Below are 17630 nucleotides of genomic sequence, written 5' to 3'. Positions count from 1 at the left end.
CTATTATGAATGGTTGGGAAGGGAGTGAGACAGGGTTGTAGCCTTTCCCCGATGTTATTCAATCTGTATATTGAGCAAGCAGTAAAGGAAACAAAAGAAAAATTCGGAGAAGGTATTAAAATCCAGGGAGAAGAAATAAAAACTTTGAGATTCACCGATGACATTGTAATTCTTTCAGAGACAGCAAAGGACTTGGAAGAGCAGTTGAACGGAATGGGCAGTGTCTTGAAAGGAGGATATAAGATGGACATCAACAAAAGCAAAACGAGGATAATGGAATGTGGTCGAATTAAGTCGGGTGATGCTGAGGGAATTGGATTAGGAAATGAGACACTTAAAGTAGTAAAGGAGTTTTGCTATTTGGGGAGCAAAATAACTGATGATGGTCACAGTAGAGAAGATATAAAATGTAGACTGGCAATGGCGAGGAAAGCGTTTCTGAAGAAGAGAAATTTGTTAACATCGAGTATAGATTTAAGTGTCAGGAAGTCGTTTCTGAAAGTATTTGTATGGAGTGTAGCCATGTATGGAAGTGAAACATGGATGATAAATAGTTTGGACAAGAAGAGAATAGAAGCTTTCGAAATGTGGTGCTACAGAAGAATGCTGAAGATTAGATGGGTAGATCACATAACTAATGATGAAGTATTGAATAGAATTGGGGAGAAGAGGAGTATGTGGCACAACTTGACACAAAGAAGGGACCGGTTAGTAGGACATGTTCTGAGGCATCAAGGGATCACAAATTTAACATTGGAGGGCAGTGTGGAGGGTAAAAATCGTAGAGGGAGACCAAGAGATGAATACACTAAGCAGATTCAGAAGGATGTGAGTTGCAGTAAGTACTGGGAGATGAAGAAGCTTGCACAGGATAGGGTAGCATGGAGAGCTGCATCAAACCAGTCTCAGGACTGAAGACCACCACCACAACAACAACAGCAACAACAACAACAACATTATGAATAGCATCGTGAATACATTGCGTAGCCAAGACAGGCATGAAGCCCACATTCACCACAGTAGTACAAGTTTATATGCCAACTAGCTCAGCAGGTGATAAAGAGATTGAAGAAATGTATGATGAGATAAAAGATATTATTCAGATAGTTAAGAGAGATGAAAATTTAATAGTCGTCAGGGACTAGAATTCAATAGTAGGAAAAGGAAGAGAAGGAAAAACAGTAGCTCAACACAGACTGGGGGAAAGCAATGAAAGAGGAAGCCGCCTGGTACAATTTTGCACAAAGCATAATTTAATCATCGCTAATACTTGGTTTAAGAATCATGAAAGGTTGTATACATGGAAGAGACCTGGAGACAGTGGAAGGTTTCAGATTGATTATATAATGGTAGGACAGAGGTTTTGGAACCAGATTTTAAATTGTAAGACATTTCCAGGGGCAGATGTGGACTCTGGACACAATTTATTGATTATGAATTGTAGATTAAATCTAAATAAACTGCAAAAAGTAGGGAGTAGGAAGGAAGGAAAAAGTAGGATAGGAGATGGGACCTGGATAAACTGAAAGAACCAGAGGTTGTTAAGAGTTTCAGAGGGAGCATTAGGGAACAATTGACAAGAACAGGGAAAGGAATACAATAGAATAAGAATGGGTAGCTTTGAGAGATGAAATAGTGAAGGTAGTAAAGGATCAAGTATGTGAAAAGACAAGACCTGGCAGAAATCCTTGGTAGCTCAAGAGATATTGAATTTAATTGATGAAAGATATTGAATTTAATTGATGAAAGTAGAAAATATAAAAATGCAGTAAATGAAACAGGTGACAGGGAATGCAAATATCTAAAAAATGATACTGACAGGAAGTGCAAAATGGCTGAGCAGGAATGGCTAGAGGACAAATGTAAGGATTTAGAAGCATGTTTCATTAGGGGAAAGTTAGATACTGCCTACAGGAAAAAAATTAGAGAGACCTTTGGAGAATGTAAGAATTTAGAAGCATGTTTCATTAGGGGAAAGTTAGATATTGCCTACAGGAAAAAAATTAAAGAGACCTTTGGAGAAAAGAGAATCATCTTTATGAATATCAAGAGCTCAAATGGAAAACCAGTACAAAGCAAAGAAGGGAAAGCTGAAAGGTGGAATATAGAGGGAGATGTAATTGAGGGAAGTATTATAGAAATGGAAGAGGATGTAGATGAGATAGGAGATATGATACTGCGTGAAGAATCAGACAGATCACTGAAGGCCCTAAGCCAAAACAAAGGCCCCCTGTGTGGGCAAAATTTCATTAGAACACTGATAACCTTGGGAGAGCCAGCCATGACAAAACTCTTCCATCTGGTGAGCAAGATGTGAGAAACAGGTGAAATACCATCATATTTCAAAAAGAATATAATAATTCCAATTCCAAAAAAAGCAGTTGCTGACAGGTGTGGAAATTACTGAGCTATCAGTTTAATTAAGTTATGGTTGCAAAATACAAACACGAATTCTTTACAGAAGAATGGAAGAACTGGTAGAAGCTGACCCCACAGAAGATCAGTTTGGATTCGCGAGAAATGTAGGAACATGCAAGGCAATACTGACTTTATGACTTCTCATAGAGTATAGGTTAAGGAAAGGCAAACTATGTTTATAGCATTTACAGATTTACAGAAAGCTTTTGATAATGTTGACTGGAATACTCTCTTTGAAATTCTAATGGTACCAAGGGGCACAAAACAGTGAGTGAATTACCATTTACAACTCAAATAGAAACCAGATGGCAGTTATAAGAGTCAAAGGGCATGAAAGGGAAGTAATGGTTGAGAAGGGGGTGAGACAGGATTGCAGCCTATCCCCAATGTTATTCAATCTGTATACTGAGCAAGCAGTAAAGGAAACAAAAGAAAAATTTGGAGTAGAAGTTAAAATCCATAGAGAAGAAATAAAAAACTTTGAGGTTTGCCGACGACATTGTAATTCTGTCAGACACTGCAAAGGACTTGCAAGAGCAGTTGAACAGAATGGACAGTGTATTGAAAGGAGGAGATAACACGAACATCAACAAAAGCAAAATGAGGATAATGGAATGTAGCTGTATTAAATCAGATGATACTGAGGGAATTAGATTAGGAAATGAGACAAAGTAGTAGATGAGTTTTGCTCTTTGGGGAGCAAAACAACTGATGATGGTCGAAGTAGAGAGGATATAAAAAGTAGACTGGCTATGGCAAGGAAAGCATTTCTGAAGAAGAAAAATTTGTTAACATCAAGTATAGATTTAAGAGTCTGGAAGTCTTCTCTGAAAGTATTTGTATGGAGTGTAGCCATGTATGGAAGTGAAACATGGACAATAAATAGTTTAAACAACAAGAGAATAGATGCTTTCTAAATGTGGTGTTATAGAAGAATGCTGATGATTAGATTTGTAGATCACATAACTAATGAGGAGGTACTGAATAGAATTGGGGAGAGGAGGAATTTGTCACACAACCTGACTAGTAGAAGGGATTGGTTGGTAGGACACGTTCTGGGACACCAAGGGATCACCAATTTAGTACTGCAGGGAAGTGTGGGGGATAAAAATCATAGAGTAAGATCAAGGGATGAGTACATTAAGTAGATTCAGAAGGATGTAGGTTGCAATAAACAATGCAACCTCTTTATGCTTTTCTCCAGATTACAACAAAATGAAATATTGTAGTGTCCTCTGATATGCTGCTGTTGAGAAATGAAATGGAATATCATAAACATTTTGGAGTTTATATCGATAAGACCGTGAACTGAAAGACACATGTTACTGTGCTTTTTAAATGTCTAAACACTGAACTTCTGCATTATGAACAGCAACAGACTTAGGAGAAAAAAGGGGTTTCAATTTTACTTACTTTTCCTCTTTTGATTCACAACTGTCATACACCCGTATATTCTGGGCAAACTTCATTGAAAAACAATATGTATGTATGTGTGTGTGTGTGTGTGTGTGTGTGTGTGTGGAGCGTGCTTTTTTTCTTTTTTCCACAGAAACGTGTAACAGAGATAATATGTGGCATTCACTCCAGAACTTTTTGTAGACAAGTCTTTAAAGAACTGGGTATACTGATAATAGTCCCACAAGTATATTTTCTCCCCTCAGTTCAAAAACAATAGTAACATTAATAAATAAACTGATAGAAAAAAATTACAACACTAAGGAGGTGTGCGACATAAACAAAAGTTGGTAGGCATGTTTCTACATCTGAAACATGACGTCTGTTCAAATTTCTTGCCAGTTATGTTAGAGTGGCGCTAGTAGCGCCACTATGAGGATGCAAATCACGTCTGCTTTAAATAAACACTGTAACAATCATGAGTGTTAGTTACCTTTGAGATTGGATGTGGTGAAATTATGTTAATCAAGAATGCCTTTAAGGTGCAATACCCCATTATCAATACCCCATTGAGTTTGAACGAGATCGTGTAATAGGACTAAGAGAAGCCGGATGTTTCTTCTACAATACTGCAGGAAGACTTGGCAGGAATGTAGCCACAGTATGTGATTGCTGGCAGCGGCATTCATGAGGCTGTACGGCTGCACGAAGACTGGGCTCTGGACGGTCACATGGCACTGCCAAGAGGGAAAACACTCGTATTTAGCATATGGCTCTGGCACATCGTACTGCATCTGCAGCAGCAATTTGAGCAGTAATTGGCTCCACAGTGAAACAACGAACTATCACAAATTGCTTACTTCAAGGACAGCTCAGAGGTAGATGTCCTTCAGCGTGTATTCCACTGACCCCAAATCATCACCATTTGCGACTTCAGTGATGTCCAGTCAGAGCTCATTGGAGGGCAGGGTAAGGTCTGTTGTGTTTTCTAATGAAAGCTGGTTCTGCTTCAGTACCAGTGATGGCTGTGTTTTGGTTAGGAGGAGACAGCTGAGGGCCTGCAACCAATCTGTTTGGATGATAGACACACTGGATGTATGCCTGGAGTTATGGTCTGGAGTGCGATTTTATTTGACAGCTAGAGCATTCTCATGGTTACACCATGCACCCTGACTTCAAACGTATATGTCAGTCTGATGATTCGACCTGCTGTGTCGCCATTCATGGACAGCATTCCAAGGGGTGTTTTCCCCCAGTATAGACCTCGTCAACAAACCACTATTGTAACCGAACATGCTCTATAGTGCGTTGACATATTGCCTTGGCCTGCTAGATCATCAAATCTGTCTCCAATCAAGAACATAAGGGACATCATCAGAAAATAACTCCAGTGTCATCCACAAATAGTATTAATTGCCCCGGTATTGATCAACCAAGTCAAACAGGCATGGAACTCCATCACACACTGGCACTGACATCTGGCAACTGTGCAACAAAATGCATGCAAGTATTCAACATTCTGGCAATTACACCAGTTATTAATGCATCAGCATTTTACATTTGCAATGGCTTATGTCACACTTACATTAACCTGTGATTTTGCAATAAACTTACATAAATTATCTAGACACATGGATTTTTGAAATTTAATGACTTTATATTAATTGTTTTTTGGTGTTACACAATCTTTTTTTCCTTCGCTGTATAATAATAGAAGCAGATAAATTTACTCTCTCCATCAATCAGTCTTAGTGTGGTTCAGGAAGGAGTAAGGTATTCAACAATAAAAAACTTTGAGCACTTACCAAATTACGTCAAAACTCTCATAGAGCAAATGCTGCGAATATCACAAATTGACTTCTGCCATCACAGAATGTTTGCGAGCTCATATCTCAAAGCTGTTCACATCATATATCACCCAGGATATATACAAGATAAGTAACTGTATTTCTTCAGTGGGAACATACATGCTACAATAGCTACTGTTGAGGTAAAAGTGAATCCTGTGGCTAGTGGCGAACTGGGAGAGTGCGTTATATGTTTAGGTGACACAGCACTCCTCTTCATGCATAACCAACAAAACTTTCTGATGTTTTAAATCATATTATGTTCACCCTTGGTCAATTAAAGATAGATAATGGAGGTTTGTCAAATACTTAAAGTGGGACAAACAGTTCCATGATCAAGAAAATTACTGCAGATGAAGATGAAACTGTTTCTTTGAACATATCTTTGAGGGTAGATTTCTGTGAGTAAGTTGATACTCCAGCAACCAAAAAGCGGAAAAGCTAGAGAACAGGATAACTGAGGTGAAAACAGATTTACAATTTGATATGGATGTTGTAAGAAAGTAATGATTTTCTGTACAATATGATAATCAATATATATTTAAAGAGCTTTGTGATCTCATAGAGTTAAAAAAACCACAAACTAAACTCAGATCTCCCAACATCAGAGTCCAATTGAGAGAGTCAGAGCTTGAGTCTGGCAATACATAGGCCCAATTGGATGATGTAGTTGACAAGAGTAGATGCCATGAATGAATCTGTGAAACAAAACATAAATAAGTTACACAGAATAGGCTCTCAAACAAATCGACAGCTGGCAGGTGTTGATGTTAAATTAAAGACTCTGTAGGAAGTAGGTTTATTGAGATTTTTTTCACAGTATTACTACGTGGGCTCTGCACCAGAGCGATTTTTTTTTTAATGGGGAAAGAAATAACACCTTGTCGATAACATAAAGGAAACAAGCTGTTATCTGCAGCCTTGTACAGAAACTGGATTGCAGGTATAAATGTAGGACATGAAAGGAAAGCAGTAGCTGGGAAGGGAGGGACACAGTGTTCTTGCCTAACACCGGTGTTATTAAATCTGTACAATGTGCATACTGTGAAGGTAACCAGGGGGAAATTTGGAAAGGGAATAAAAGTTCATGGAGAAGACATTCACACTTTGAGGTTTTCTGATGATTTTATAATTCTTTTAGAAATAGCAAAGGACTTGGGAGAACAGATGAATGGAATGGACAGTGTCTTGAAAATATAAGATAAAGAGCAACAAAAGTAAACCAAGGACTGTGGAACTTAGTCAAATTAAATCAGCTGTTGCTGAGAAAATTAGATTACCAGATGAGACACTAAAAGCAGCAGATGAGTTTTGCTATTTGGGCAGAAAAATAACCAATAATGGCTGAATTAGAGAGTGTGTAAAATATAGACTGGCAATAGCAAGAAAAACCAATTCTGAAAACAAATTTTTTAGCATCAAATATAAATTGAAGTGGTCTTTTCTGAAGGTAATTACATGGAGTGTGGCCTTGTATGTAAGTGAAATGAGGTCAACGAGCAATTCAGATAAGAAGAGAATAGAAGGTTTTGAAATGTGGGGCTACAGGAGGAAGCTTAAGATTAAATAGGTATAAATAGTGTATGAATGAAGACAGATCAAGGCTTGAATACAGTAAGCAGGTTCAAATAGATGAAGGTTGCAATGTTTACTCAGAATAGAGAGGCTTGTGCAAGATAGATTAACATATATAGCTGCATTAACTCAGTCCTCACGCTAAAGACCACAACAGGATTTTCTTAATACTGTAGAAATAATTTTGTACTTAACATGTCAAATACATAGAAAATCAAATTTCTTAAAAGAGTTAGGAACTGTGTTGCTTATAACTGCAGGCTAAAATAACCAACAAAATTTAAGCTACAAAAAGTTAAAAAAAAGTTTTCTTGATTTTTTTGGTCTGAAGCCAAATTGCTAAGAATCCAAGATGATTTTGAAATTGTGGTTCAGAGAAGCTCGCAGTGGGACTTAGTAAAACGCACCCAGTCTTTCATGGTTGCATTTTTCCTATTACCTTGTGCTGTCAATAAAACTAACACAGTAGCAGGCTTTGACACAATTGTTCCAATTACTGCCCTTACTTAATGTCAGAGTGATCTATTTTATTACACCTATATCTTATCAGTTACACAACATACTAATTTCATGCACCAATTAAAAGAGCAAAAACGTGCAGTATTACTGCCTCAAACAAATGCTGTGTACTGGTATGTGTGTGGTTTTCCATTATTTTGGCAATGATATTTATGTAGGCAAGATGACAAAGTTGATGGGAAGAACGAATAAACACAGAGGGTCTTTTTACTCTGACCTCACAATGCTTGCTGCGAGGACAAGAAAAATGACTTTATCACACGGATGACTTGGATTCCTTCTCAAAGATTTAGTGTTTAAATATTTGCCAGCACCTGCTTTGTGCGCATCACACACTTCGTTCCTGGATTAAACACGACCTCTGTTTCTGTTCATGTCACCAACAAAAAACTGGCTCTGAGCACTACGGGACTCAACATCTGAGGTCATCAGTCCCCTAGAACTTGGAACTACTTAAACCTAACTAACCGAAGGACGACACACACATCCATGCCCGAGGCAGGATTCGAACCTGCAACCGTAGCTGCCGTGCGGTTCCAGACTGAAGCGTCTAGAACCGCTCGGCCACTCCAGCCAGCTGTCACCGACAACTGGTTAGGTTTTGTCTTTTTCTCTCAACCATCCATTCTCCCTTCTAATATCTCCTTAAGACCTTTCCTCTGCTTTACACCATCCCACCTTAAGCTTACCCCCTCCCTATTTCTCCTCTCTGACATTTTTTTTGTATTTTTTCTTTAATTTCTGTACCTTTCCTTTCATGCATTTTTCAATCATTTCCATGTTATCATGTTTCCATATTGCATTTGTTGCAATTCTACTACTCATGTACATTTCACCCTGTTCTGCACACCTCTTGTAGCCTGTAATATTTGGAGAATTTCCTGAATAATATTTCCTTTTAGAAGTCATCTTTTCTCAATACATCTCTCTCTTTCTTCCACTAGAAGTGGTTGACAAAATTTGAATTCCTCCAACTATTTTGTGGTTTGTGGTGTTACTCTGGTGCTGCTTCGCTTCAAGCTCTTCCTTGACAAAATATTGTTAGTTCTCTTTCTACTTCTAACTTCCACTTTTACACCACACAGTATTACAAGAATAGCACCTACAGATTTAGCTTCAGATACGGATGATCCTCACCTTTTTGCCTCCTGGTCTGTGAGGGTTACGACAGCCACGGCACCGACATTCGACGCATGCCTTACTCTCGACATAACATGGGCATCGCTGCCCACAGCAAGTCAGCTTGCCTGGAGTCGCCGTTGCATTTCCACATCGACAACCTCGTCTCTTCGCCCCACCGGGCCCACGTACAGTTGTCACTCTTGGTGCAGGTTTCTTGAACACATCCCAGTTGTTTGTAGCACAATTTGCCTGTATATTCAGATACTGTATGTAAATCTAATCTTGAATAAGAAAGATGTCAAACATTCAAATTTGTGGCAGCATGCAACTACAGCAACAAAGCACAAGAGCTTTGTGTTGTTACACAATAGTACAATTATTATCTTGGAGAGAAAAACAGTAAGCAGTAACAAACCCACACAAACTATTTAAACAATGACATACACAACCTCACGAGTGATCAAAGCTACCAGCAGAGAGCACTTCTTGCCGAGGACAAATATTAACCAATTTATACAGAAAAAACAAAATTATCCTGCTTTGCTGCCAATTTCAACTGCCAGGAGCACCACCACATAAACAATGAACATAGTTCAATTTTAGAAATGTGGTGGTGATCTAGTCAAAATATTGTCAATTATATTATTAGTTCATAAAGATGACAGCACACACACTGAATCGATACCAAATTACTCTCTCCAGCGTGTTGTTCATGATTAGAATATATGGAAAAATATATAAAATCGCTACTGGCATATAGTTCTACATATCAAAATAAAAACTGCATATCTTAAAATATCTGGAGACTTTTCCAATACTTTTCTTGTAAACAACAGCACTTTGAGAAGGGATTTTTCTTTCACCAAGGTTATGTAGCACACGTAGAACAAAAACACGCTTTGAATTTTTGCTCAGTAGGGCAATAGGATGACTCACAAATAGAAGTTTCATCACCATTCAAAGTGAAGAACATACATGCACGCTCTGCAACATCAAATAAAGGAGGAAGAGAATGTCACAATTCATTTGAGATTGAGCAGAACTTAGTTTTTTTCCCATCAGCAACTCATTGCAAGAGATGAAGGTAAAATTACTGAACATAGGAATATTTCATAACGAAAACATACAGCATCAAAATTAAAAGCTATACCAAATGCCACAGCCTTCTGGAGTTTTTGGCATGGGATTTTTATTTTGCTTTGATGGGCTGTATTTGTAGTACCGAGTGTTGTGTTCTAGTTTGGTTTTTCCTCTGTGAATAACATGCTGCTATGTATAAATTAAAAATCTAAGGAAAAGGCATCACAATTGTCATCCAGCAATCTCAGGTCTTCAACTATGATGCGTTGCTTCAAAAGGAAAAGTAGCAAACTCCATAATAGTTCCCCTCACATAAAAATATACTTTTTCCATAAAGAACTATGTTTGTTGTGCAACCTACTTCTGTTCATATGTGTGTGTCTGTAATTGTTGTTTACTTTTTTTGGCTAAGCTGTTTGAACTACTTATACAAAAGTAAGATAAATACAGTATAATTTTAAGGAAGAGCAACACCAGTTTATCAATTAGGAATAATAAATCCCCCTCGATTCTGAAGAGCATCAAAACTACATCCTGCTCTGCAGAGTTTTTTTTTTTTTTGTAAATAAGCAGTTGTTGAGCATGTGTTACTGCAGATTCAAAAAGGCATGGTGATGGATGTTTCATCACCAGATCAGGCCAAGCTAGGCTATGGTGTCAAGTGTAAGGCTCTTCTGTGGCTGTCAATGGGCACACAGCATCAGGCGTAAGTCTCTACTGTGGCCAGCAGTGGCATCATGGCAGTCGAAGTGTTAAAACAACTCAGTTGCTGCACTTTGAAAGAGGAATTCTAATACGCACAGCAGGCTATGTAGTGATCCAAATATTTGCTCTGCAGGATAGCATTATTCACTTTATGTTGACATATGAGGTGTTTCCATGTTTCAGAAGTCAGCTAATTTATTCTGACAAACCACTATACCAATAAATTTAATCCACTGCTACTTTCCAGTATAAATACCCTGTACATGAATACCATTTTTACAATATCCACTGTGCCTTCATGGCACCTGTGTTAGTATCCTATTTCATCCAATGGAAAAGAGCTGATGAGATAGATCTCACTGGAAAACCGGCACCCATGGAAAGCACTTTTCATCACTGGAAAAAGCTGAGGATTAACGAAGTCGAGATCACGTGAATCAGAAATGTGTGTCATCACTGATGATGCCATGGAGCAAAAGTGATGGGTGGCCCTGGTAGATTCAATATTTCCACCTTTTTATGACTTTAGGATACTAATTAAAATAGTATGTGTAGAATGCTGAAATAGTTATGTCAAAGGGTGATACTGAATACTCTGTCAGGGGAGAAGTTGGGGAGTCTGCTGAGTGATGTGGTGTTGAAGAATGGCTTATGGAGGGGTGAGTTGGGAGTGATTTCACAGGAGGGGGGAGGGAATTGCTGAAGAAGAGGGGTAATGGGTACACAAAGAGTACAAGGGTGGGTGACAGGGCAGTTCCACTGAGGAGGTGACACTGATAATGAAGTTTACATGAACTCTGTGTGGTAGGAGTGATATACTGCAGACATTGAATATGTTGGCAGTCCTGTTCATTTACATTTTATAATAAGAATCTTGAATGTCAAGTAACACAAACTACCAAACTAGCAAGTTGACGACTTGATCATTACAATATTTTACCATACAAAGTTATTTTGTAAGTAATATATTTCTACCTTCTCTGAACCATGTACCAGTGACCTATGGTTCCATGTGGTGTTTGAAGCACATTTTTTCCTCTCTCTCCCATATATGAAATAATGCTCAAGGTGAAAGTCATGTTGTGGGTTTCAAATGGGGTAATGATGCATAAAATATGACTTTAAGCAAATCAAGGTATCTTAGTTTCACCTACACAACTCCATCTCTCACCTCCAAGCTGGTGAACCCTAAGAACCTGAGCAACCTTGTGGAAGATTGGATCCCAACCCCAGTGGGAAACAGGATCAGGACAAATGAAAGTGGGAGAAACGGTCCTCTGAAGAATAGGGGTTGGGCTATGGGTCAATAACCCATACCCAGAAAAAAAGTCTTATTACAAAAGTGCAAGGAAATATAGCCAGATGGAGCCTAAGGCAAAGTAAGAAGAAATTTGAGAACTGGATTGTGGAATGTACAGACATTATGCACATTGGGTGCCTAACTGGATAGTGAAAGTCTACAAGGTGGATATCATGGCCTTGCAAAGGATAAGATGGACTGGACAATGACACCGTCAAGAAACAGCAGTGTACTATGTATTACAAAAGCCACAATAGTGAAAACATATTTGGTGTGGGATTTATAGCCAATCAAAGCACTGAACAACTTGTGACAGTATTTAAAGCAGTACATCCAAGGACATGCTATGTATGAATAAAAGGGAAACTCTTACCTACAACCTCTTAAATGCACCTGCCCTTACTGAGAACAGCAGAGGAACTGCAACAAGTTTATCAATAGTGTCCAAAAACTGAAATAAAATTGTGATAGGAGATATGAATGCTAAGGTAGGGCAGGACTGACTTGTGAGTCTTTTTCTTCTTCGCTACCATTGGTAAATGCAACCTCCATATATAGAATAATAACAATGGACTGAACCTTATAAATTTTGCACCACTTAACAGCTTCTAGCACATTTACAGTACAAGAATATACATAAAATGACGTGGGTGTCACCAGACAACAATACTAAGAACCAAATTACTGATATATTAATAAACATCAGGCAAGGCTACGGTGTACTGCTGTAGTTTCACAGATGTTAATATGGATTCTGATCATTACCTCCTCCTAGCAAAAAAGAGAGAGAGAGAGAGAGAGAGAGAGAGAGAGAGAGAGAGAGAGAGAGAGAGAGAGAGAATTTTGAATGTGTGTACAGTTAAAGGAGAAAGACAAAATAAGCATAATATCTTAGAAATTAAGGGCCCCTGTAAAGCTGAACAATTACCTATTAATTTGGAAAACAGATTGACAGAAGGACATTGGCCGAAAGCCAGAAGGCCATTGGCCGAAAGTTTTAAGTGTGAAAATCCTTGTTGTGCATATCTGCAACTCAGCATCTCTGCTATATGGTGAGTAGAAACTTTCATTCTCATAATATTGTTACATTCCATCCTGGATTTTACAGTGTAATAAAATTAGATATGAAACACAGAATGCTGCAGAGGAAGCGATTGGTATGGGATAACAGACCAAAAGCAATGAAAGATATGATGAAGAGTGTGAGGAGGCAACAAGAACAATGCAAACAAAAAAAATGCAAGCCAGAAGAACAAGACTGCTAGTAGATGACTACAGTGAAAAAAGGCACGCAGAAAAACAGATTCTAATAACAAAGAAGGTAAGCTTTTTCAAAACACAGATGCAGGATATTCAATGCAAAAAAAAAAAAAAAAAAATGCAAGCCAGAAGAACAAGACTGCTAGTAGATGACTACAGTGAAAAAAGGCACACAGAAAAGCAGATTCTAATAACAAAGAAGGTAAGCCTTTTCAAAACACAGATGCAGGATATTCAATTACTGAGTAATGCTCATGAAAGCAGGAAGTTATATAAAAAGGCCAATAACCTAAGAAGGGGCTTTCAACCAAACACAACACTATGTAAAGGGGAAAATGGCGAACTTCTAGCAACATAGGCCGAAGCAATGCATCAGTGGGCAGAGCAGATTAAGGACTCACTGTAATCACAGAATGATGAAGCGTGGGAACTAACCAAAAACCAACAGGTAGAGGAAGAGGAAAATGGGGTCATTCAATGCGAGAAATTCGGCAAGCAATAAAGAAGCTAGCCAACAATAAGTCACCTGACAACAACAACCTGGAATTCAAGCTTATTAAGTGTGGTGAGATCATCTAGTTAGATGCCTGCACATCCTGATCTCTGATATTGGATGCAAAAAAGTCATCCTGGATTATTAGAAAATGGGAGTAATATGTGCTATGTATAAGAATGGGGGCAGCCAGGAAAGTACAAAGTATAGAAGAATTACATTGTTGAACAACAGATATAAAATATTCTTCTCCCCACTTTTAACTATCTAAAATACTTTGCAGGGAAAACTATCAGGAGATATCAATCAATCTTTCGATCTGGCAAATCAATTACTGGCCAAATATCCACCCTGAGGCAAATATCGAAAAAAAAGGGGGAGGGGGAATACACTATACAGGAACATCATATGTTTATTGCTTTTAAAATAGTATATGGCACCATAAAGAAATAAAGCTTATTGAAGCCATGAATAAACTCTGCATGCCACAGCAGTTAATATGCCCCATGAGTCTGACTATCAAAAATGCAGTATTTAATGTATGGCTACAAGGAAATTTTAACAGCAAATTTTGAGACTAACTGTGGACTAAGACAAGAGGATGCACTATCATGTATGCTGTTTAATACAGCACTAGAGAAAGTTACAAGAGAAGTTATAAGGTCAGTTCAAGAGGCACAATACACAATAGAATGGTGCAGGTTCTGGCCTATGCAGATGATTTGGATATTATTGTAAGAACAGAACTAGTTGCTAAATAAACATACAGGGCATTGGTGGCAGCAACAACAGAAATACGAGTGAAAGTGAACATCAATAAAACCAAATACATGAGAATAATGTGACCAAAACTAAATACAACACTCAACATTGACTAAGCACAAACAGAATCTGTTACGAGAATTTGTCTGTCTTGGAACATGGATTACATCACAGAACAATATTACTGTAGAAATAAAGTGACACACCCATTTAGCTAATAAATGCTATTATGGGCTGGCCCCACAAGTTCAGAAATCTGTCCATGAGAACAAAGTGCCAACCGTATAAACTTTAATAATCCAGTATTAACATGTGGCTCAGAATGCTGGACATTGACACAACAATGTGAAGAGATAGTAGGATCTTTTGAACAGAAGATATTATGAAAAATATATGGGGCAACTAATGAAGGTGGAGTGTGGTGTAGAAAATATAATTCTGAACTTCACAAAAGATCTCAAAATCATAAAGTTCATTAAAATAAACCACCTGAAACGGGTCAGCCATTTTTTAACATGGTAGATAAGAACCCAACAAAAAGAGCACTGCTACAAAAATCCGTGGGACGAAAAAGCATGGGAAGACAATGACTTTGATACTTGGATGACATACAAGAACTAAAACTTATTGGCATCAGATGATGAGACGCATAATGTTGGACAGGGATGGATGGAATGATGTCCTAAAGCAGGCCAAGGACTATCAAGAGCCTTAGTCAGAAGGAAGAAGAAATCATTCTATACCACAAGTTGTATTCTGACACATGAGAGAGTACACCTGTAAACTCCAAACTGGCGGTCCATTAAACTGATCATACCCACAGACAATTTAAATTGCATAACAAACTGGGGATAAAAATCATAGCTACAAGCCATTAGTAATCATGTAGTCACAGGTACTACTTTGTGTAGGTGGAACTAATGAATTGAGCTAGATGTGAGCTTCCCTCCTAATACACAGTCTTCTAGATCACAAAAACTTACTTCCAGTCCAATAGCTCTAGTGACAAATGCACAGCTACCCTACATACATACTCTGGAAACCACTGTGAAATGCCTGGCAGAAAGTACTTAATACTGTATCACATGTTAGGGTTTTCCCTGTTCCATTCATAAACGGAGAATAAGAAGAATGGCTGCTTTAATGCCTCACTGTGCCCTGTAATTAATCTAATGTTGTCTTCACAGCCCCTCTGGAAGTGATACATAGGAAGGTGAAGAATATTTGTAGATTCTTCACTTAATACTGGTCCTTGAAACTTTGCAAGGAGGCTTTCACAGGATAATTGCCACCGATTTTAAAGTTTTTCCAATTCAGGTTTTTCGGCATTTCTGTGATGCTCCCCCATTAGTCAAGCAAACTTGTGAGTACCCATACTGAAGTTGGTTCATGTTCAAAATTCCCTGTTATTTCTATTTGGTATGGGCCCTACAGACTTGGACAATATTCTAAGATGAAATGCGCAAGTGTTTCGCAAGCAGACTCCTTCATAGATTGAGTATATTTTTCTAGTAATCAACCAATGAACCAAAGTCTGGCATTGGCTTTACCTATAACTGGGCCAAGGTGATTATTCCACTTCACATCCCCACAAATTATTATGCCCAGGTATTAATATGAGTTGGCTGATTCCAATTATGACTCATTCATGTTGCAATCATTGGATACCACTATTCTATGTTTTATTAAGTGTACATGTTTATATTTTCATAGATTTAAAACAAGTCTCAAATCTTTGCACCACTTAGAAATGTTATCAAGATCGACCAGGTTATTTGTGCAGTATTTTTCAAATAATACTTTGCTACAGATGACATGGTTATTACTAATACTGTCTGTCAGGTCATTAATATACAGCATTAATAGCTCTCCCCTGGGGCACACCTGAAGCTACTTTTTCTATTGACAACTATCCACCCAAGATAATATGCTCCATTCTTCCTACCGAGAAGCTGTCAACTGAGCAATACATTTTGTCTGATAATCCCTATCATCATATATTTGTAATAACTGTTGGTGTAGTACTGGGTAATAACTTTATGGAAGTTAAGAAGTACTGTATCCACCTGATTACCTTGACTCAAGGCTTTCAGGATATCATGTGAGAAAAGCATGAGTTGGGTTTAGCACAACTAGTGTGTGTGTGTGTGTGTGTGTGTGTGTGTGTGTGTGTGTGTGTGTGTTTTAAATCCAGGCAGGATGACACAGAGATTATTCTGTTTGAAATACCTCATTATGTTCAGCTGAGATTATGTTATAAAACTCTATAACTGATGGATATCATTGGTATTATATGGAAGTATTGTGGGTCACTTCTGCTACACTTCATGTAGGTGCTTGTGACCTGTTTTTCCTGCCAAATGTTGGGCACAGTTTTACATAACTAATTATTATTTTTATAACAAGAAAAATAATCTATTTTTGACAATATAGTGTAATTGGATTGATACAAAAAAATCTACTCATCAAGTGGCAGCAGGAGAACACACAAACATAAAAGTTTAACTTATGCAAGCTTTCGGAGCCAGTTGCACATACTTCGGGTAAAAAGAGTTGGACAGCAAGGAAGACAGACTTTCCTTCTCAACCTGTCCAGTAAGTCTCGCCTGACCCAGGGTTCTGGGTGACTTTCTCGAACTGTACCCCTTTTCCTAAACCTTTCCAGTCATTTTCCTTCACCCCTCTTCCTTCCTCTCCAACTCTTCTGCCAGCAGACAGAGCCATTGACTCCAAAAGCTTGCATAAGTTAAACCTTTTTGTGTGTGTTCTCCTGCCACCGCTCGGTGAGTATATTAACTTTTTGTTTGTTTATTTGTTTGTTTGCAGGTACACGTCTGCAGCCATGGTACTTATTAAAATTTCACACCCTAAAACAAATGGTGCAGCCCACTGATAATGCAGCTATCTGGATCACACTAGCACAGCTGCAACATTTTCACTGCTTTCACTTCGGCAGACATTTGGAATGGGTATGAGCAGCCATGGAACCCATGTTATGTTCAAAATATCATGCAAGATGTTGAAAAAAGGCCAACGGCTGATTTTCACTTTTTAGCAATATCACCTTGATAGTGATGCAATGGTCTTGAGGGCCACGGCATCCGCTACTCTTGATTCTTCACTTAGAGATGGTCTTCCACTTGATTCTCTGTCA

The 17630-nt window shown here is 38.2% G+C and overlaps 1 protein-coding gene across 2 annotated transcripts in view; it reads right to left on the bottom strand.

Moving 5' to 3' along the window:
* The window catches only part of LOC126253471 (E3 ubiquitin-protein ligase MSL2), a 35842-nt gene that overhangs the window by 3934 nt on the left and 14278 nt on the right, over nucleotides 1–17630 (bottom strand). Inside the window, exon 2 of one of the 2 annotated variants that reach the window (XM_049954829.1) lies at nucleotides 8892–9125. In XM_049954829.1, coding sequence (XP_049810786.1) covers nucleotides 8892–9125 — 234 coding nt within the window. The remainder of the gene's footprint in view (nucleotides 1–8891; nucleotides 9126–17630) is intronic. The other variant, XM_049954830.1, reaches the window with a different exon arrangement.

The sequence above is a fragment of the Schistocerca nitens genome, chromosome 4 (assembly GCF_023898315.1).
Source record: "Schistocerca nitens isolate TAMUIC-IGC-003100 chromosome 4, iqSchNite1.1, whole genome shotgun sequence".
Taxonomy (NCBI): domain Eukaryota; kingdom Metazoa; phylum Arthropoda; class Insecta; order Orthoptera; family Acrididae; genus Schistocerca; species Schistocerca nitens.
The sequence above is the reverse complement of the archived record's forward strand: the minus strand, read 5'-3'. Positions and strand labels throughout refer to the sequence as shown.